The 23694-nt window shown below is 40.6% G+C and overlaps 1 protein-coding gene across 2 annotated transcripts in view; it reads right to left on the bottom strand.

Annotated features, from left to right (window-relative positions):
• Window positions 1–23694, bottom strand: part of LOC148020510 (DUF21 domain-containing protein At4g14240-like) — a 102469-nt gene that overhangs the window by 66877 nt on the left and 11898 nt on the right. For both annotated transcript variants that reach the window (XM_087698278.1, XM_087698279.1), the window contains exons 3-4: window positions 1181–1257; window positions 867–950 (exon numbers count right to left, since the gene is read on the bottom strand). In XM_087698278.1, the coding sequence (XP_087554404.1) occupies window positions 867–950; window positions 1181–1257 (161 nt within the window). The remainder of the gene's footprint in view (window positions 1–866; window positions 951–1180; window positions 1258–23694) is intronic.

Below are 23694 nucleotides of genomic sequence, written 5' to 3'. Positions count from 1 at the left end.
CCAATGAAGTAGTGCTCTTACCTTTCTAGGGTCAATCCTACTGCCATGAGTGAAGATGACATGTCCCATGTACAAAAGCTCCATGTAGAAAACACACCCTTAGATAGTTTTGCAAAACTCTCATCTTAAATGGCATAACATGATGAGCAAGTGACTAATGTGTTCCTTCAATGACTTACTAGAAAGGAGTACATCATTGAGGAAAACAACTATCCATTTGCATGCAATGGAAACCTCTGGTCCCACACTAGCACAACCCACCCTTGCATCCAATTATTTTGACTTGTGCATTATTCTTTCGAAGAAACAACTACAAACAGTCCAGGTCACGAAAGAGTATGAGGAGACCGTCTTCATAGTTTGCCTAGCTTCCACAAAGAAAACTCAAGAAATAGTTGACAGCTCAACTATGATCTCTGAGAAAGGCATTATCTACATGGTTCCATGGTACAATGGCTCACAGAAAGCTTTAGTTTGTAGCATAAACAGCCTCGGAATCTTATTACCCTTCTCTTTCCAGGCCTAATGGTGGAGTGTCACCATTGGTGGAGGACTTCAACACTTCTTTTGGCACCTTGCTACTAAAATGCACTGATAATTATAGTATATTAGTAAACTAATCATAACACAAGGTGAATAAAGTATTCCACCAGGATGCACTGCAATACTTTAATGCTTTTAGACAATGTGATGCACCACCCAATCTTAAGGGATTTTCACACAAATGGGAGAGACACACAAGACAACAGATCACGAGAATAAGAGACTATGGCCTGTTCGCCTCCCTGAATTTGCATGTAGTGCAATCTAAATGCTGTAATGGAATCTTCAGCAGGACTTCAAGTTGTAAATTAGTCTTTTCTTACCTCTCCAAAAGCAAGCACGAAAGTAACAGAGAGAACCACTGCCACCAAGGTGCTAAACATGTTGTCCAAGAAAACCGGAAGAGCCTACATAGCACACAACCAGTTGTTACATGTACAATCCATTTGATGTTGTCTACTACTGACAGAGAAGTAAGTAGAAATAGCCATAGGTTTTCCCTTAATTTATAGTATAACCGCCAGAATAGAACTGTATACACCCATTAACAATGCTGTGTAACAAGATATTAGAACTTTACATGTATAGGCTGCAGAGGGCATCTAAAAATTTTTCAATGATTGACAGAAGGCCTCACCTCCATTGCCATAGCATTGCACAGCAGTAAGGTCACTAACAGTTGATGTTGTTTTTTCACAACTGGAAGTATTGCCGCTGCAGCAGAAGGTAATAATATTTGTAAGTTGTATGAAGTACCAGCTATAATTATTCACTAAACCTTCATATTCTGAAATTTCATAGACAAAGGTGAATGACAAAGAAAATACAAGAATAATGCTCTTATGCTGATAACACATTCTTCTACCGTTTAACTTTCCCCATCAAGTTGGGCCTCTTCAAATTATCACAGTAGAGAATGACTTGAAATGTCAAACTTACCTTTATAAAGGTCAACTCACCAAACACTGAAAGCCCACTAGACACTGAAAGCTTTGATACATGATACATTAGACTATTGCAGAATCACATGTCCCGCTCCAAAGTAACACTGATTTATTTTTTAATTTGGGTTATGGGTTAGCTTAGATCATCTTAATTATGGAAGGTGAATATCTTCTCCATGAATCTTCGCATCTTGTGTATCCAACCGGCTCTCAATGATGTGATGTCATGTGCACATCATATCCAAGACAATCTGTAGGAACTCATTGTGAAGGAAAACCAGTATCCCAAACAGATGGGGGTTCCTTCTTGGATAGGGTGAGCACTTAATTGCAGCAATTAACAAATTCACAAAACTGAAATGCATACTTCAGCATACAATCTTGGACATTGGACAACTTGTTAGCCCCAAAATGAGTGCCCCTTGCTGTATTTCTTTAACTTTTATTGCAAATGGATGGAATCCAACTCAGATCCTTTGACCTCCTCTACTAGTCCAAGTGCCTCTTGCTGTTAAAATTGACCAGCAAGCCTCCAAACCAATTTGCCCCTTGGTTTGGATTGGCCTTCACCCTGCTCCTTCAACGACAAATTTAGCCCCAAATCTGATATTGGCTGGCTGGCCTTTTGAATCCCCTTGAAATTCCTTAGTTTCAACTACTGGAATTCAAGTCCTAGGCCCTCAATTCTGAGCATGCATCCCGAGGTGGCTGTCAAACCCTAATTTCTACCGTAAATTAGGGTTTACAACAAAGATTGACTGAAATCTCTTCCACTGATGGCTCAAACTGCTCGAAAATGCTCACCTTGGGCTTACAACAAAGATTGACTGAAATCTCTTCCACCGATTGCTCAAACTGCTCGAAAATGCTCACCTTGGGCTGTTGTCACCTACTCTTGAAGGGCTCCAAAACTACTACTACTTGCTGTAGGACTGGTCCACGATGGCTGTAAATCACATCATCATCTCCCTGCTCTCAAAACAACCTCTCTCTCACACAATGGCTAGAATAGATTTCCACCAACCCCTAAAAACGTTTTTTCCACTTGCACGGGCAAGTTTTGTCAAGTGGCAGCCTTCTAATCCCATTTTTCAGCATTATCCATCTTATTAAAGTAAATTTTTAACATATTAATTCTAAAAATTAATTTAATAATTATTCTAATGCTCAAAAAATTAATCCCACTAACCAATAATTAAATTGTTTAGGCCAATTTGTCTTCCCAATATCCTTGAGCAATTATTGATCTTTAGATCAGCATTAATTAATTAATTAATGCCTAATCTCTAATGTCACTACATTAGTGGCCAATAAATTGGTCTACGCTCAAATCTACAACCGGGTACCACCTAGTACCTATCAAGCATAACTCATTATAACTTTTACCTTTGACACCAACTAATATCTCGAGGTCCTTGGCCTATTACCATGAAATAAGCGCCATGTGCATCACATGTGATAAACAACCTTGTACATTTGATTAATATCTTAATCAAATGTTATTGGCAAGATTGGAGCATCTCAAAATTTCATGTCTCCATGACACCAACCACTCATGAGTATCAATAACGGAAAAAAAGATATGGAAAGCATGTTGTAAAAAACAAGAAAGGCTGCCCTAGGTGACTACAAGTAGAGTTGCCGCAAATATGGTGGATCCAAAGCCAACCACACTCTAATCAAAAAGGGATAAATGCGCACAAAATCATGTTTATAAACAAGAACAAAATGTCAATGAAGGGGATAATGCAAAAGGCAATGCAAGACAGCATGCTCATGCAAAATGCTATACAACAGTGAAACTTGGGCAATACCCTTGTATGGGAGTTATTCACTTGCCCAAGCATCTTTTGCAATCATGTAATCTTGATGATGCAGACTATGATACAATATATAATAATAATAATCTCTCTAAAGCAAAACATAATCAAAGTCATGTCACCACCAAAAGAAGAAACCCACCTCCTCTCAAATTGAAAGGGAAGGCCAAGGGAAAACCCCTCTCCCCCATCAATCTAAAGTAGAAGGAAAGAAAGCACCCACACCGATTCGAGGTAACACGTACTGGAGAATCGATCTGTTGAACAGCTTAGTCAGGATATCTTCAAAGTTTTTTAATGATGGTACAAACTCTAGGCAAATGATGCCTAGTTCAACCTACTCTCTGGTGAAGTAGTAATACATGCCAACATGTCTCATCTACCAATTGATGATGGGATTACCAACTAGTATAATAGCACTCTAGTTATTGCAAAAAATAACTCTCGAAGTGGCACATGGGAAATGAAGTGCCACCAATAAGCTCCTCAAGTACACAACCTCTGTGATGCCATCGAGTGTGTCAAATACTTTGCTTCAACCATGGAAATGGCCACCATCTCCTGCTTACGGCTGGACTATGAAATGGGAGCCATACCCAAAGAGAAGATTTAACTGCCATGGGAACACAAGATGTTGGGATCTCGCACCCGGACAGAGTCGATATAACCCTACAAATCCAAACCACAACCATAACTTCTGTTGTGAAACAAAAACGGTATCCCCAAATCAAACTATCTTCATCTCCACAAAACGGTGGTGTGGGTGCGAAAGTTTCTTCTTAGTCAATGCCATGTTCTTGTCAAGAATCTTGCACTACAATGCAATCCTCGTATATGTCCAAAGTCCTATCAACATTCAATTTGGTCCTAAAGATCCACTTCATCCCAATGACCTTCTTCGAGGCAATCCACCAAAGTCCAAGTTCCATTCCAATCAATGCTCTCAAGTTCTTTTCCATAGCTACACATGTCAAAAGTGGTGCAGCAAACAGAAGCATAAACAACATGCTGAAATAAACTGCTGAAACACAAGACGAGAAAAAATAAACACAAATACAGATGAGAACTTCGATGTATGCCCGGGAAACGGAATCCATATCGAACACGAGACAGCAGCAAAAAACAGTGAGTCATTGGCTGTGTGGGCACACCCTGGCACCGGCTCCTCTCTCCTCAAAAGAATCCACAAATGATGGCTGAAGTACACAAGAGGAGGAGAAGTCCTAGAAATATATAGGCATAAAATGAGGGGAGCATTAAGTGCAGTCGGCCAACATTTAATGCTGGTCGGCCAGCATTAAATGCTCCCTAGCCCTAAAAAGGGCACCACAAAATGCCAAAAAAAATACTACCACAGGCCTTGCAGCACAAACTCACCCTGAGCTGACTAATCTGCTAACACCTCTCAGATCAGGGGTGAGCTGATACAACACAATAGTACAATGATGGGGAATCAAAAACTATACAACATAGAACCACCAGAAGAACCATGGATATCCAAGCAGTGAGTGGCCAGCCCACCACCAAGATACCTCGGAGAATATTTGACGTCGATGTTGATCATAACAGCACCACCTGAAAATAGAGAAGAATCATAGTAGCTCTCTGTGTTATGTCACTTATGTCACGCAGGACATACAAGACCAATCTACCAGACATGTCTCTAAACATGTGACCATGGAATCCCCGCCTTCGGCCAAAACCGCTAAAGTGTACCCTCATGTGAGCTCCAGACGAAAGCCTCCCGCTCTCTGTCAAGTAACCAGCCCATCATGAACCTGGATGGCAATCCTAGCTCTAGGATTTGTACCTGCCAGACTTCGCACGATGCGTAAGGAATGTCCCTCTCTGGATCCTGTGCATCTGTATAGACATATAGATGAGGCACGGTTGCTCCATCTCACCACCCTCTCACACTCCCTCTCTGGCACTGGAGAGTCGTGAGGGATGTCCACATCACCACCACTAGAAAGCAGCTGAGGAAGGGGCCACTCAGCCCTTCCCGCGATCCGAGGAAGAGGATCCCTTCCGCACCTTGGACTTCGCCTTAGCTGGAGGATCGGAATCGGAATCTGAGGCACATGATGACTCGTCGGAGGAGTCCGCATCCCGCTTCCTCTTCCGCTCCTTTCTCTTCTTAGAAGCCGCTAACTCTTTGCAGTCCTTCCTTAAATGACCTTTCTTGCCACAGTGGTAACACTGGGCCTTCGACTTCTTCATCTTTGAACCCCTCTCTGAAGCTACAAAAGCCTCACCTGAACCTCCATAATGTGACGCAAGCCTCCCCTATAGTCGCAACCTGTAGTTGCAAAGTAGCCTCATGCTCAAGTAGCGTGGAGAACATGTGAACAAAACTGACAAGAGTCGTAGATGTCTGCGCCTGTAAAGCATTCGCCACGCCATCAAACTCCTGAGGAAGCTTGTAGAGTACCATACCAACAAGATGTGCCTTTGATAGGGTAGAGTGCATAGTATGAAGCTAGTCCTGGAGTTGGGTAACACGAAGTAGGAAGGATTGAATCGTATCTTTGGATTCAAACTTCAGTTGCTAGAGCTGACCATATAGAGTAACGGCCCTCATGGTGGAAGGAGCCTCGTACATCAAATAATGCTGAATAAGCACGGGCATCATCCGAATCCCATGTAAGCATAGCCTCCTCATGGTTGTCTTCATCAAAATCAAATGGAGCTGGAAAAGGTTGTCGAGGACGTGCCATAGCTCCGTTAACCACGTATCATAACCGCTTTTGAATAAACCAACCCTTCATCACCGCACTCCACATGTAATAATCAGGTCCATGGAGTTTGTCATCAGTGGATGTGCATGGAGGAACCATCTGGAGAGGATTTAGAAAAGAAGTAGAGAAAAGAAGGGATTGGGAGAGGAAACACAGCCAAACCACGAGCAGAGACTGCAAAAAACAAGAGTTCACATGTAGTATAACCCAAAATCTGATCAAAATAAGCCAAAATCTGCTGCACAAAGTCAAAAAATCAGTCAAACTGTCAAAAACACCAAAAACGGCCTGATGATGGACTGGAACAGCATAGTATGTGCCATGTTTATCATTGTCCGGTTCCTATGCTTTATGACTGCATTTTGAGAAGAGGGATGAGGTGAGATACAAGAGATGGCATGCTCATATAAGAACTCTGAAAACTTGTGGAACTCACCACTGCTATCACTCCTCATAGTTCCTATATGATGACCCATGCTACCTCCCCCTTGAGCATCAGGCAATACTCCGGACCCTTGCTTTGCTGAACCTAACGGAGCTCGAACGAAAGTCGGCTCTAACTAAAAGGCATCTAGGTAAAGCTACAACAACTGAGAATGGTCTGCCAAGTCATCCTCTTCCATCCATTTGACATACATTGGTGAATAATTCTTAAATTTCTCCAAGTATCTCCTTGAAACTTTACATTTGACCTTTCTTTCCTTGTGTGCCAAAATCTGCTCGGGTACCAGTATTTCATCGAGCTCTTAAACCTTCGGCTGAATTTCAGCAGATACATCCTCTCGCATATTTCCATGAAAAGGTCTAAGCAAGCTCACATGAAAGGCATTGTGTATCCGCCAATGTGGAGTTAATTTCAGCCAATATGCCACATTGCTGATCTTCTCCAACACCTAGAAGGCCCATAGTATCTCATACTCAACGTTGAATACAATCTCTCTCTTCCTTTCATCTTTTTCAACCTTGCCTTTTCAAAACGTAGCAATACATAATCACTCTCTACATACTGCAAAACACGTCTGAGGCGATCAACTGCCCTCTTTTGCTTTTCTTGTGATCTCTGAAGTACATATTTTATCTTTGCATAGGCTACATCCAAGTTTTCCACATAACGATCAGCCTCAAAGATCTTATCCTTTGTTTGCAGAATAGGTGGTACCTTCTTACCACCCTCAACCACCTCAAATGGAGCTTTGCCCGTAGAACTGTGCACTGTGTTGTTGTAAGCAAACTCAACCACGGGAAAATACTGCTCCCACTATGTCTTGTGGTTTGAAACATAGCACCTCAAAAGATCTAACACTGGAATTTGCTTCCTCAGACTGACCATTTGTCTACGGATGGAAGGATGATGAGAATTTCAGCGTGGTACCCATATTCCCAAACAAGCCCTTCCAAAATAAATTGGTCATCCGAGGATCTCGATCACTAATGATCGACTCTAGCATACCATGATACTTAAATATGTGCTACAAAAACAATCGTGCCATATGATCAGCCTTTATTTTCTTCCTTACCGGAATGAAATGGGCTTTTTTGTTAAACTTGCAAATGATGGTCCATAATCCCTATAGCTGTCTTAGGAAGCTCAAAAATAAATTCCATTGCAATGCTCTGCCAAGGCCTATCTGGAATAGGCAAGGGCTACAATAAACCCAACATCTTTTGCCTATCTTGCTTTACCTTCTGGCATACGATGCATGTCTTAACAAACTGTTCTACATCTTGCCTCAAAGCTGGCCAATAGAAGAAATGCTCCACTACCTTGACCGTGGCATCAATACCTCTATGTCCTACATACGGAGGAACATGACTTTCAGTGATAACTCTAGGCCTTAACTGCTTTGTGACACATAGTCGTCCATGCATCATCAGAAATCCATCTCTTAGCGCAAAGTGTTCATGCCTTTGGCCATTGCAAAGCTGATCATAAACATTAGCAAAGTTTGAATCAACAACATATTGCTCTTTCATGGGATCCAACTCAGTGTGATAAACCATATTGACAGCGCACAACTGAGGTTTACGTAACAATGCATCACTTTTCCCACTCTTTCTCTACGATCTGTTTCTCTTTCTAGCCCTACTTTTCAAATCAGCCCTGATTTTCAGCTTTATTTTCAGATTTACCCTTTTTCTCAGCCTTTGCCTCTTTGACAAGTGACTTGGCATCATCATTGTGGAATCCTGCATCCTTTCCACGCAGCAATGTGTCAGCTATAGTAGCAGTTTCTATAAGCTGAGACATGCTGGAAACAGTGGACTTAATGCAAAAATCTCGAATACCCTTTGGCAAACCACAAATATACTTCTCCACCTGCCCATGGAGGGGTACTATGTGCAATAAGAAGTAAACGACAACAATGCATCCCAAAACTTCTTATTATACTGATCGAAGTTCTTGCAATCTTTGGAATTCAACTAATTCCAAGTTGTCATAATGTCTACTTCAAAAGTACTTGTCAACAAATTTGAAGCAAACATTTGCTTGAACTGGACCCAAGTGGTAGGTGACTTCCCTTGAATAAGAAGTGTAGACTACCACTACAATGCATTTCCCGTCAAAAATGTGGCTGCCTTGCGTATCTTAGATACCTCTATGAAGTTGCCTCCACAATACGCTGCATCAAACCGCTAAATGAATAACAAGTGCTTTTGTCACAACTCTATAGAAACAAAATTTGTATCCTTTTTCACTAATTTGTCTATATAATGATTTATTAAAAATTTGTTTCCTTTGTACTAATTAGATATAAAGAAAAGTGCATTGGAGCTGGCCACTGATGAGTGGTCACAGGTTATGGTGGACCCACGCGGTGGGTTAGAGAAAAGATAGTTCACACTTCCACCTATATGGCCCGATTGGGCGCCTGTGACCAGAACTCACGCATATCAAGGTTAGACTCACACACAGAAAGAATTGATGCCTTGAAGTGTGAGCTAGATCCGCCAGAACAGACATTTACAATCAATAAGATGGCATGATCATGAAATGCTTGTACAATGTGCATGTGTGGGCTGAAAGCTTGAACTGCACATTTCTTTGCATAGGAAAGTCACATGAAGATTCTGATACCGTTTTTATGATGTACACGGAAAAAGCTTTCATATGGCACCCATATTGGGGGGTCCCTAAATTTTAGGAGGTTCCTAAATTTTAGGAGCCTCGAATTAGCCTAAAAATGCTAGTCCTAAAAAATAGGGATGTCATTCTAAAAATAATAAATTCTGTACTCTGACTGTGCTTACTAAATTTGGTTGTTTCTATTCTTGACAGTACTCAGCCCAAAAAGGAAGGCCATAGAGAAGAGGACAAGTGTCAAGACACTTGTCACACAAGTTTCCAAGTGTCCCACCACTTGTCACATCTCATGACATGTGGCTGGACACTTGTCTTGTGCTACTCCACTTTCCCCTTTTGTACTAGCTCTTCCCCCTCCTATAAATAAGAGCTCGTTTTTCTTCATTCAGCATCATTTTTCTTTGCTGTAAACTCATGTACAGCACCCACAGATAACCAGAAATTGGCCCCATCCATCCCCATCATCATCCCCCACTTCTCTATTATCAAATTCCTCCATATTCTCTCTTCTATCACTGCTGTTTTACAGTACAGCAAGCCTGTAAATTCATTACAGCACCTCCTTCTCAAGCTCTTTCTTCCATTTTAGCAACAAGAAGCAAGCCCTATCCATGTACTGTTGATCAACGATGGAGAAAGGCTGATTTCCCCTCTTTCTTCTCTCATACTGTAAAGAAAGCAGTTCTTATCGTTGCATAATAGATAATGCATGTGTGTTTGTACATCTTTGCATGATCTTGTGAGAGTGAGAATTACTTCTCCTCACTCTCAGGTTGATTGTAACTGAGCTCTTCCCTAAGGCACTTGGGTTGAGCAGAAATACATTCCTTCGCGGAGGGGGGGGGAGGGGGGAGGGGTGGTTTTGCCCATCTTCAACCCTCAATCTTGTCTCCATTACTTTTACATTTTCATGGCTGTAATTTTGTTCTTCCTGTTCATTTCAAAAGAGATGTAAAAATGGAATGGGATCGGCTTTGGCAAAGGAAAAATGAGTCACTTGGTGACTATACCAAGAGATTTTGGGAGCTACTTTTGAAGGTCCAACATTTCAAGAAGATCAACAGTTCGGAAAAGCTCAGGAAGTTTCAAGGAGGTTTGCATTTTAAACTTCGTACTGCTCTTAATCATTATCATTGTTCTAGTCTCAGGGAACTCATTGACCATGCTGAGATATGGGAAATGGAGCACAATGGCAACAAATCATTCCAAAAGAATGATAAGAAGAGAGTAGCTGATGATGAGGAGTATTCAGCCCCAAATGAAGGACAAAAACAACGACAAAAGCAGCCATCAAATCAAAAGAAGATGAAGCCCTATGCACCTCCTAATGCTCCTCAATTTCGCTCCAATCTATACCCACAAGCAAAGCAACTTTCCGAAGAAGAAAAGCAACGCTTCATAAAAGAAGGGAAGTGCTTTAAATGTGGACAAACAGGCCACATAGCGAAGCAATGTCCAAACAAAGGACAAAGCAAGGTTTCTGACAAGAAGCCTAAGTCACCAGTGAAAATCAATGCTATCAGTGATGTAGTTGCAAACACAACTCACACTCCAGAGATATGCAAATTATTAAAAGCTTGGGGACAGTTGCAAGGTAAGCAAGCACTATTCTTGATAGATCTTGGGGCGAATGAAAATGTCATTTCCTGGCAATTAGCTAAAGAGCTTGGATTAAAAAATGAAGAGATGGACACTCCGGCAGAAGGTCGCCAAGCTTCAAATACCGATGAAGGTGACACAGTGAAGACTGTGACACCCTACATTGGCAAGCTCAAGTTTCAAATTCAAGGCTACAGTGACGAAGATACCTTCTGTATCGGAGACCTTGATGGTTCCGATGTAATTCTTGGCATGCCCTGGAATCATAGAGTAGATTCAACCATCTTCTCTCAAAAAAAGAAGGTAGAACTCACCAACAAATGCAAGAAGTACGAGATCCAAGCTGGAGTTTCTGGAGACACCATACCTATGGTAAGCCATTTGCAAGTCTCTAGAGCAATTAAGAATTGTGTTCAATGTTGTTTGCTTTATGTCACTGATGTAAAAGATAATATGAATGCTGAAAACCAAGAGCGACTTCAGCTCTTGGAAAAGTATAAAGATTGTTTTTCGGAAGATCTTCCTTATCAGCTTCCCCCAGAAAGGCCAGAAGACCATCATATTGATATTATTCCGGACAGTTCTCCTCCTAATATAGCACCATACCATGTGAGCCGTCCTCAACAAGAAGAAATCAGAAAGCAAGTCGAAGACCTACTCAACCGTGGGCTAATTAGGCCAAGTAGCTCACCATTTTGTTCACCGGTTCTTCTTGTTCAAAAGAAAGATGGCACATTCAGGATGTGCATTGATTATCGAGCCCTCAACAAAATCACTGTGAAGAATCGGTTTCCTATTCCCAGAATTGACGACATTTTGGATCGTCTAGGAGGCTCAAAGGTTTTCAGCCACATTGATCTAAAGAGTGGTTATCATCAAATTAGGGTAATACCACAAGATGTACACAAAACTGCTTTCCGCACTTCATACGGTCTTTATGAATTCTTGGTGGTTCCTTTCGGATTAACCAATGCACCAGCCACCTTTAATCAAATGATGGAGCGCATCTTTAGAGAGCATCGACAATATGTCGGTACTTTCTTTGATGATATTCTTGTCTTTAGCAAGAATGAAGAGGAGCATCATCAACACTTGGAGATTGTTCTACAATTACTTCAACAAAATCAACTCTTGGTAAATGGTAAAAAGAGTGAATTTTTCATGCATAAAATAAATTACCTTGGGCATGTCATCTCTTCTGAAGGGATTCAGATGGATCCTGAAAGGATCAAGATAATCCAAGAATGGCCTCATCTTCATGATGTACATGAGGTGCGATCATTTCTTGGCTTATGCTCTTATTACCGCCGCTTCATCAAGCATATTGCACAAATGGCTTCTCCACTTCATGACCTTACAAAGAAGAAGACCTCTTTCCAATGGAAGGAAAAAGAGAAGGCAGCCTTCACAAGGCTGAAAATAGCTCTTACTTTTGGACCTGTTCTTATCATTCCAAATTTGGTAAAACCATTTGTGGTGGAAGCAGATGCTTGCGGTGATTGTATTGGTGCAGTGCTAAATCAAGAAGGCCATGCCGTAGCCTTTAAAAGCCACCGTCTAAATGATGTGGAGAAAAGGTATGACATTTATGAAAAGGAGCTCTTAGCAGTGGTTCATGCTTTGAAGATATGAAAACATTATCTTTTAGGCAATGAATTCCTTATTAAAACTGATCATCAGAGCTTGAAGTATTTCAAGACTCAAAAGCATTTGCAAGAGAAACATGCAAGATGGGAAATATTCTTGTCTATGTTTCATTTTTAAATTATGTACACTCCAGGAAAACAAAATGTAGTTGCTGATGCACTTTCTAGAGTGCCTCGCATTGCAACTATTACAGTGGCTCATCATGAAGATTTTCAAAGGATGAAGAATACTTATGATGAAGATACTGACTTTGCAGCAATTTGATCAAATTTACAGCAAGGAGGTTCTCATCCAGATTATTCCATCAAAGACGGTTACCTTCTCATGAACAATCACCTTTGTATCACTCTTCCTGTTCGACAAAAGGTGCTTAAAGAAAGTCATGAACCCCCTTATGCAGGGCATAGAGGGAGGGCAGCCACTCTAAGTGCAATTGAGCGCTACTTTTATTGGCCAACATTACGAAGAGATACACATAACTTCATTGAGGCTTGTCTAGTATGCCAAAAATCCAAGTATGATAGGCAGAAGACTCCAGGATTGTTGCAACCTCTTCCAGTGCCCAAAGATCCATGGGAATCTATCACAATGGATTTCATCTCAGGTATTCCAATAACACCTCAAGGTCATGATATGATTGTTGCAACCTCAATCACATTTTATTCCATATCATAAAACATTGAAATCCGCACAAGCTGCAAGACTTTTCATTCAACATATCTTCAGATTACATGGTATGCCTTCTGAGATCATTTCAAATAGAAGCTTCAAATTCACAAGTAACTTTTGGCGTGCTTTATTTGAGAATTTGGGAACCACTTTAAATTCTCCTCAGCTTTTCATCCTCAAATTGACGGCCAAACAGAGGTGATGAATCTCACTCTTTTGGATATATTGAAAGCTTATGTTAGTGAACATAAGTCACAATGGGAGAAATATCTTCCATTATTGGAGTTTGCTTACAACAATACAGTGCACTCATCCACAGGGAAAGCTCCAAATGAAATAGTACAGGGTAAAGTGATTCCTCCTCCAATTATTCGCACTAAAGATAAGATTTTTGCTGCTGCTGATGAGTTTGCTTCAGATTTAAAAACAGCAATGGATCAAGTTCGAGCCACTATCAAAGTTGCCCAAGAGCGACAAAAGAAGCAAGCAAATAAACGAAGACCTTTGGCTTTTGAAAAAGGTCAATATGTCTTGCTAAAGTTTGATAAAAGCAGGCTCAAACAAGGTTCCGGTCAAAATTCATCTTTTCCAAAGCTCTCCAGTAGATACTTTGGACCCTTCAAAGTGATTGAGAAAATAAATGAAGTTTCTTATCGACTTGAGCTTCCTGCTCATTGGAAAATACACAATGCTTTTCATGTAAGTTTGCTAAAACCTTACATAGGACCAGAACCAAAGGAACCCATTACTGAAGATCCCCCAGAAGTTGAAGAAACAAAGCAACTCCTGGAACCTGAACAGATTTTGTTTCACAAGGATCGAACCACGAGAAGTGGCCTTGTGACACGAAAATTCTTACTAAAATTCAAAAATCTACCCACAACAGATGCACAGTGGATAGATGAAAAATTCATGAAGGATTACCCAGACATTCTTCAGCCATATCAAGAAGCTTTTCAGCTGAGGACAGCTGAATAAAAGCCAAAGGGCTGTCACAACTCTATAGAAACAGAATTTGTATCCTTTTTCACTGATTTGTCTATATAATGATTTATTAAAAATTTGTTTCCTTTGTACTAATTAGATATAAAGAAAAGTGCATTGGAGCTAGCCACTGATGAGTGGTCACAGGTTATGGTGGACCCATGCGGTGGGTTAGAGAAAAGATAGTTCACACTTCCACCTATATGGCCCGATTGAGCGCCTGTGACTAGAACTCACGCATATCAGGGTTAGACTCGCACACAGAAAGGATTGATGCCTTGAAGTATGGGCTAGATCCGCCAGAACAGACATTTACAATCAACCAGATGGCATGATCATGAAATGCTTGTACAATGTGCATGTGTGGGCTAAAAGCTTAAACTGCACATTTCTTTGCATAGGAAAGTCACATGAAGATTCTGATACCGTTTTTGCGATGTACACGGAAAAAGCTTTCATATGGCACCCATATTGGGGGGTCCCTAAATTTTAGGAGGTCCCTAAATTTTAGGAGCCTCGAATTAGCCTAAAAATGCTAGTCCTAAAAAATAAGGATGTCATTCTAAAAAATGTAAATTCTGTACTCTGACTGTGCTTACTAAATTTGGCTGTTTCTCTTCTTGACAGTATTCAGCCCAAAAAGGAAGGCCATAGAGAAGAGGACAAGTGTCAAGACACTTGTCACACAAGTTTCCAAGTGTCCCACCACTTGTCACATCTCATGACATGTGGCTGGACACTTGTCTTGTGCTACTCCACTTTCCCCTTTTGTACTAGCTCTTCCCCCTCCTATAAATAAGAGCTCGTTTTTCTTCATTCAGCATCATTTTTCTTTGCTGTGAACTCATGTACAGCACCCACAGATAGCCAGAAACTGGCCCCATCCATCCCCATCATCATCCCCCACTTCTCCATTATCAAATTCCTCCATATTCCCTCTTCTATCACTGCTGTTTTATAGGACAGCAAGCCTGTAAATTCATTACAGAACCTCCTTCTCGAGCTCTTTCTTCCATTTTAGCAACAAGAAGCAAGCCCTATCCATGTACTGCTATCAACGATGGAGAAAGGCTGATTTCCCCTCTTTCTTCTCTCATACTGTAAAGAAAGCAGTTCTTATCATTGCATAATAGATAATGCATGTGTGTTTGTACATCTTTGCATGATCTTGTGAGACTGAGAATTACTTCTCCTCACTCTCAGGTTGATTGTAACTGAGCTCTTCCCTAAGGGACTTGGGTTGAGCAGAAATACATTCCTTCGGGGGGGGGGGGGGGGGGGGAAGGGGGGGGGGGGGAGGGGTTTTTGCCATCTTCAACCCTCAATCTTGTCCCCATTACTTTTACATTTTCATGGCTGTAATTTTGTGAGTAATTTTCATTTTCAGCTTTAAGTGTTCATTCTCTTTTATATTAAATCTCAAAAACAAGCGAATATCATAATTGTTAAGCATACTACGTTGTTCGGGGCATTTACAACTTTCAACCTATCTTGTGCACCACTGAAGGACTCAAACTTCGCTCCTTTTCCACCCTCATCATAGTCTTTTGCTGCCCCTTTGGGTGTCAAGTTGTCATACACTGACTGCTGCAAAAAGGGTGCATTTGTTGAATTTACATCAAAACCAACGCCAAACGGAGCATTTGCATGACCAACATTCATGAGCCCCATAAGCATTTGGGGGTGCAAATGCAATACCAAACATGCTACTTTGTGCCCTAGGCATCAAGCCAATGGTGCCATACATAGGGTTTTGCATATTTCCACCCATACCCGAATACATTGGGCCTTGCATTCCATGCATTGGTTGCTGCATACCATAGGAATTTGTGCCATACATTTCCCTATGCAATCCTTGTCCAACCATAGCATGAAAAATCGTGCTTCCACCAAAATATCCTGGCTACCCCATCATAGCATGCATGCTTGGCTGTCCAAAATCCATTGGATTGGCACTTCCGCGATAGCCTTGCATTTGCATTCCTTGCCCCGTAGGTACCAATTGTTTTATTTTATTAGCATCTTTGGGAGCTTCAAATGAAGGGTTTGGCATTATCTTCGATGCATCTTGTTATCCCGAAGGTCTAGAAGACGTCTTCTTCTTCTTGCCTTTGATGTCCTTTGGAGCGTTCAAAAATCGGGTAAATTGAGGATCGTTTGCCAATTCAGCAAAGAGATTTGTTGCCGTCCTCATCCAATTCTTAAACTGGTCATCAAATTCCTCTTCACTTTGCTGGTCATCAGCCTCCTTACGCCCTAAAGGCTGTGCATCTTGCCCAACAGCAACATTTTCAGCTTGTTGTCCATAATCTGAGCCTTGTCCAAGGTAAGGCATTGCATTTCCTTCATTCCCATGTGAACGTTCATACTAAGAGGCATCATCATTGCTTGAGTCCATCTCACTATATGAAGATACACTGCTGTAATTTCTCAGCTAAGAGTAAAAATCAGCACTAGCACAAAGCTTTGGCTTGCAATCAGGCGCCTCAGGCCCACCAAATCAAGGGATTGAGTGGTGTCCCGGCAATGGAACCATGAAACCAACCTTTCCCCTCGGATAGGGTGGTAAATCCCTGATTACAACCTAATTACAGCAATAAACAATAAATGCAAATCTGAAAATACAAATTTACCTACTGATCTTGGACAATGCACACCCGATTGGCCCCAAAATTGTCGCCCCTTTCGATATTTCTTTAGCTTTATTGAAGAAAAAGTTGACTTACAATGGGATTCTCCTAATCCCTTTCAGAATTTCAACTCCCCTTGCTGTCCAAAGTGACTAGCAAGTCTTCAATCTATTTTGCCCCTTGATTCGGGCACTCGATTGGCCTTCACCTACTTCATAGACAATGGAAATGCCCAAATTCAATGGTTGGCTAGTCCTCCACCTGAATTCAACTGAAATTCACATTCAGCCTTGTTGAATCCAAGTCTTGGAGCTTCCAATTTCTAACACACTTCCCAAGGCTGCTACTAAACCCTAATTCCTACTGTAAATTAGGGTTTACAACAAAGAAATTTGCAATTTCTCAGCCTCCAAGGGTCCAAATGTTAAGATCTTCAAAGCAAGGCTGTGAAATGGCTGGGAGATGGGAGGGAAAGCTGTAGAGAGAGAAAATTCAGAGTTTTGTCACCAAGAATGACTGAAAATCAATCAAGTGCAGCTGCTGCCCTGCCACAACAACATGTAGATGCAAAGAACTGAAGAAAATTAGTCATTTATTGCTGTTGCCCTGCCTCAACAGCCTGTAGATGTTGTCTCCTACTGTTGATTGGTCTTCTTTTGCCCCTGGCTGCCTCAGAAGATTCTCCAATGGCTGCAAATCAAACCAGTAACCTCTCCTCCCTCTCTCTTGTAGGCTGAATTTATAGAAATGCCTCTCTCGAATCTCCAAAGACGTTTTTCAGTCTTGCATGGGCATTTTTGACAAGTGACAACCTTCCGAAATGGTTTTTCCAGCATTTTTTATAATTAAATATTAATTTTCAGTCTTAAAATACAAAAAATTAATCTAATAATTATTTCGATGCCATGAAAAATAATCTGACTGGCCAATAATTAAATTGGCTAGGCAACTTCCATTCCCAAGTGTCTCTGCACCATCTTTGACCATTAGATTGGCGTTAGGTACCATTAAACGCCACTTCTCTAGTGTCACCAACTGACACTTATGGCCAAATGGATGACCTAGGCCAACAACTGGCACCAGATACCACTAAGTACTTATGCGGCATAACTTATAGCAACTTGTGCCTTTGACATCCCGTGATTTCTTCAAGTCCCGGGCTCGTAAATTTACTTTAACCCCAGTTGCACCTCACATGTGCATCATTTACTTAATCATGTGATTAAAAATTAATCTACGTGTTAAGTGAGGTTTCAAAAATACATGTCCTCATGACAATTGCTGCAATTCCAACTTAACTAATATGCAACATTGCATCCAGTTGACACATTTTCCCATACATTGCATGCATTACTAGCTGCATTTTTCCTCGTAATACACTATATGCAACATTTGCATAACCAGCATTAATACCATGAGTCCCAAACATAGTGGGCTGCATATATGCATTGCCAAACTTACCACTTTGTGCCCCAGCATCATGCCAACATTGGTATACATGGGGTTATCCATATTACCAACCATACCCACATACATTGAGCCTTGCACACCATGTATTAGTTGCTACATATGATAAGGAGTTGTGTTATACATCCATGTATGCAATCCCAATCCCACCATAGCATGGAAACTAGTATCACCACCAAAGTAACCTAACTGCCCCATACTTGCATGCATGTCCTACTATTCAAAAAAACATTGAATTGGCACTTCCAAGTTTGCCTTGGATATGCATCAATTGCCCCACTAGCATCATTTGCTTATGCTCACTACTCACGTTTGGAACATCATGTTGTTGTATTGGCTCTTCCTTCAGTGCATCTTATTGTTCCAAAGCTCTTGAAGACCATTTCCTCTTCTCGCATTTGCCACTCTCCTTCAAGGGGTTCAAAAAGTGCATGAACTGAGAATCATTTACCAATTGCATAAACATTTTAGTTGTTGTCCTCAGCTGATCTTTAAACTGGTTATCAAATTCCTCTTCCTCTTGCTGATCATTAGCTTCTAAAGTCCTAGAAGGACCCATATTTTGGTCTAAACCAACATTATTAGCTTGCTATGCATGCTACATGCCTTATCCAAGATCAAGCATTGCATTTTTTCCAACACTGTGAATTTTCAGATCCAAAGGCATTAGTGATTCTTGCTGTAATGCTCAACAAAATACAATTTCAACACTAGAGCAAAGCTTCTGACCTTCAATCAAGTGCCTCGGGCCCGCCAATTCAAGGGAATTGATGGTATCCCAACAATGAAACCATGAAACCAACCTTCCTTCTCAAATAGGGTAGTGAAGAACCTGATTAAGCACCCATTACAGCAAGCATAAAAATCCACATAAATTGAAAATGCACACTCTACCACTTTATTCTTAGATATTTGATACCTTGTTGACCAAAAAATTGGCATCCCTTGAGGTATTTCTTTATTTTATCTTGCAAATGGAATGAGTACAACTCCAGTAATCCAAGTGCATCTTGCTATCAAAACTGACCAACAAACCTCCAAATCAATTTGCCCTTGGTTTGCTTGGGGATTTACCTTCACCCTGCTCCTTGAAAGACAAATTCAGCCCCAAATCTGATATTGGCCGGCTGGCCTATTAAATCTCCTTGAAATTCCTCACTTTCGGCTACTGGAATTTAAACCCTAAGCCAACAATTCTAAGCATATATCCCAAGGTGGCTATGAAACCCTAATTTCTGTTGTAAATTACGGTTTACAGAGATTGACTGAAATCTCTTCCTCTCATAGCTCAAACTACTAAAAAATGCTGAGATAACTTGAGAGATGACTGGGTCGCAAGAGATGCTGAAAAACTACTGCTACCCTGCTCAAATAGCCATGGAAGCTATTACCTACAACTTAAGACTACCAGAAAGACTATTGCCCCCTCTTGCATGCTATCACCTGCACCCAAAGAACCTTGGGTTGTTGTCACCTACTCCTAGAAGGCTCCAAAACTAGTGTTGCCTGCTGTAGGACTGATCCATGGTGACTCTAAATCACATCAATAGCATCTTCTTGCTCTCAAAACAATCTCTCTCTCTCACAATGGCTAGAATAGACTTCCACCAACCTCAAAAAACGTTTTTCCCATTTTGCATAGAAAAGTTTTGCCAAGTGGCAGCCTTCTAATCTCATTTTTTAGAATTATCCATATTATTAAATTAATTTTTAGTATATTAATTCTAAATTTTAATTTAATAATTATTCTAGTGCTTAAAAAAATAAGCCCACTGGCCAATAATTAAATTGACTAGGCCAATTTGTCTTCCAAGTATCCCTAAGCAGTTATTGATCCTTAGACTAGTATTAATCAATTAATTAACACCTAGTCTCTAATATCACTACATTAGTGGCTAATAAATTAATCTAGGTCCAAATCTGACACCGAGTACCACCTAGTACTTGTCACGCATAACTCATTACAACTTTTGCCTTTGGCACCAACTAATATCTCAAGGTCTTGGGTCTCACACTGCAAAATAATTAGCTTGCACCTTACATGTCCAAGTGACATTAGCACATTTGATTAACTTTTAATCAAATGCTAAGCAAAGCAATAAAATATCACGTCCTTGTGATAGTAGGCCTCTACAGCCACCTCATCAAGAGAGAACTTGCGAATATGGACGGGAGAGAAAGAGAGAGAGAGAGAGAGAGAGAGAGAGAATCACATTCTTTGATATCTCTACAAAGACAAGGTGGGCCTGTGATCCAACAAACCAATCACACATACCTTGTAGAGTTGAGAACAAAACTAGCTATGATGGCTCACCAGTGGTAATGTGGGTCTGAGTCCTCTACTGCCCCTGATTTTGGTTACTATATGGGGGTTTGATTCGTTGATTTTAGTTATGTGACTCTTGCCTTTGATCGAGATTCAACACTCCTGATCGTACTATAAAATGGGTCAATAACCGAGCATAACACAATAGTTATCAAATTCACAGAACGTAGGCACGATGGGCTGTGAAATCACTTGCTAAATAAAGTGAAAATATTTCTTTGGGACTTGTTCGAGAACAATGTGACCTCATTGTCAAGAGACTTGGGTGTTCTAGTGATAGAGGAATCAGCGAATAATCACCAATATTCAGCAAACTTGACCTAAACTCTAGGAGTAATCCCAACATCGACTCAATGATTGCTAAGGTGTTTCTAGCCTTCCAAAAACACACAACCTCGTATGAACAAGGGAAGGGTCTGGTTGGGGTTCCAACACTTGTACAATGTCCCACAAGTTCTGTGAGTCTAGGACATGCCTCATCAAGTTAATCAAATAGTATAGTTAGACCCATTGAAACGGATATTGTCAGTGAATGCATGCTTAGCTAACAAAAAAGAATAATTGTGAGGGGTCAAATAATGGGGGGTAAGAAGAATAGAAAGAATAAGATGAGTAAAGTAAAAATGTACTGAGAGTGCCCAAAAGATGCCGCTAAACGAGGCACTAGACTCGATAGCCCTGCCCGCCGACTATAGGCTAAAGCATAGGAACATAATCAGTAGGTCTACTAGAAACATAACCAATAGGTCTACTAGGTAGAGTTATATATACCAACTCTGATATGACCTCATCCACTCACAAAAGATTGGAAGGATCTCTCATGCATAAAGTTGAAAAGTATGTGAGATGGAGGTCGAGAGCCTCCTCCATTGATACACATGTACCACCCGAAAAAGTAGAGGTCCTAAAGGTTATACCCATGTTTAAAGAACCCCTTGGTATGACGTGAAATGTCACCAGTGGTGTATGGTAAGCAAATGTAAATGATGTGAACCGGGAAGCAGCAAACAAAGTGAATGGATTGAGTGAGAATCGAAAGTGAGATGATGATATGGATTGAGCTTAAATTGATTCTTTTAATTTAATTTTTTAAATTGAAATGTAGATGAAGATGGAAAAAAAAAGAATAAGATGTTTCACCAACTTCAAAATGACCTTGAAAATCGAAACTTGAAGGAAAAGAAGGAGAATAAAAAGTTACAAAAGGATTTACAGATTTTTTATTATAAGCACTTCGTCGTGTGTTTACATACACATATCGATCTTTTTCGAGACTTAAGCTATTATGAATTAATTGAACAATACCTTCTTCCTCCTAATTATCACCAAAAACTTGCAGAGAAGTAGGACAATAGAAGATGAAGCAAAAATAGGCATAGTTGACACAAAAGGAGATAGAAAAGAAGAAAAGATAGGCTTATACTTTGTGCCGATTTTTCCAATAGGATGACCAATCCCAAGTGGAGTGTCCGTTCTTCATGTAAAATCACTAGATTTGTGCACCAAATCTAAAGGGGATAAAGCAATTTTACCTTCCAATAAATTGCTAAGCCCAATGCATAAGTCGATCGCACTCTACTCGTGTGATCTTGTAAGGTCTATGGATAGTCTAATGTCTGTCCATCTATGTCACATCCTTGTGGAGTAATTTGTAAAGCCCACTCTTGCTCAGGTCTTTGCATAGAGGATTCAAGAAACTCAAGTGGTGAAAATTCTTCAAAGTCATCTTTTCTCTGTGAATTTGTTTCTAATGACGAGCTCTTCAATCAAAGGCCTAGGTTTCTTCAATGAGTACCTAGCTTTGATACCATGTAAAGAAGTAACAAACACAATCATACAACAACGCACAAACTGATAAAGAACAAAGTTAGGGTTAGGGTAACTCAGAGACAATGAACACCTGTCTCTAGGACTGGGGCAAAGAGTATGAACTAGAGAGACTGTCATACTCTAGCGGATCCCGAATCGCAGCTAACAACCTCCACAGATGTCTCACAGCAGCAAACGCAGCAGTGTGAAGTTGGATTAGTGTCAACCGAACAGTGAGAAACAGTCTGAAACAATCAAGCGACAGCTGCAGCTGCAAAATGCAGCTGTTTATGTCATGGCAGGCTGTAAGACCAGGCTGGACAGTAAACACGGCAGTGAAAGTTGACATCAGCACTAGGCGGCAGCAAATCTGGGTCAAATGCATGCTGGTAGTGATCTACAGCAGTAAACACAGCCAGTTGACTGATATGGACTGGCTGAGAACAGTTGTCAACAGGTGGAAGTAGCTAGGCAGCAAGTGCCACGTGTAAACAGCAGCTGGAACTGAAATAGCCTTCGTGAACAGTGCGTAGACAGCAAAGGCAGGCACCAGCAATCTAGAAAATAGGATTGGACTGGGTGGTGAGAAGCCTATCTATTTACAGATGGATGGGTCCTCCCAAATTATGGCTTGACTTATGGGATAGAGACTCTCTAGGAATGCATTTCTTTTTTAATAAAAGTTTGCTAATTTGAGTTTTGGGGCTGTAATCAAGAGCTAATCAATTTATAATGCATTTTTAGCTCAACACAATAATACAGATTCCCAGCAAGCATGGTGTGCATAGAGAGACCAACAAGAATGACCCTTTGAAATGACCTTTGTACAAACCTTCATTCTTAGCGGATCCATGTAAAACTAATAAGCTTGTATTGTTTAATGAGATTACTTTCACACATGCAATGAGCCCTTAATGGCTCATGAAACAAAATGGAAAAATGGATAGACCAACAACAATGAGACTTTGAAACAACCCTATACAACTTCCATTAATGGATCCGTTACACATGCAATGAGCCCTTAATGGCTCATGAAACAAAATGGAAAAATGGATAGAACAACAACAATGAGACTTTGAAACAACCCTATACAACTTCCATTAATGGATCTGTGACCTAACATTAAAACTGATAATTAGTTGGGGTTTTACTTAAGAAGTTATAATTAAGCAACTCAAAGCATACATTCATAAGCTTATGATTTTGTACAATAGTTGGATTATAGCATGTCGCAATGAACTAGCTGTGTTACCAACACCACAAAAAGGGCACTAGTCTTGGGACTGCCCCCTAGGCTAGCTAGGCTTTATGAATGTAACAAAAAAACAAAAGATTTGCATAGAGAATTCCAATGTATTGTCTTTTCAATTTCATGAGCCGCAAGATAGCATACATTGATTTTCCAACAAAAGGGGACCAAAGAAAAGAATATTCTA

This window comes from Lygodium microphyllum, chromosome 18, assembly GCF_053477565.2.
Source record: "Lygodium microphyllum isolate KBCC chromosome 18, Lygodium_microphyllum_v1.1.10, whole genome shotgun sequence".
Lineage (NCBI taxonomy): Eukaryota > Viridiplantae > Streptophyta > Polypodiopsida > Schizaeales > Lygodiaceae > Lygodium > Lygodium microphyllum.
The sequence above is the reverse complement of the archived record's forward strand: the minus strand, read 5'-3'. Positions and strand labels throughout refer to the sequence as shown.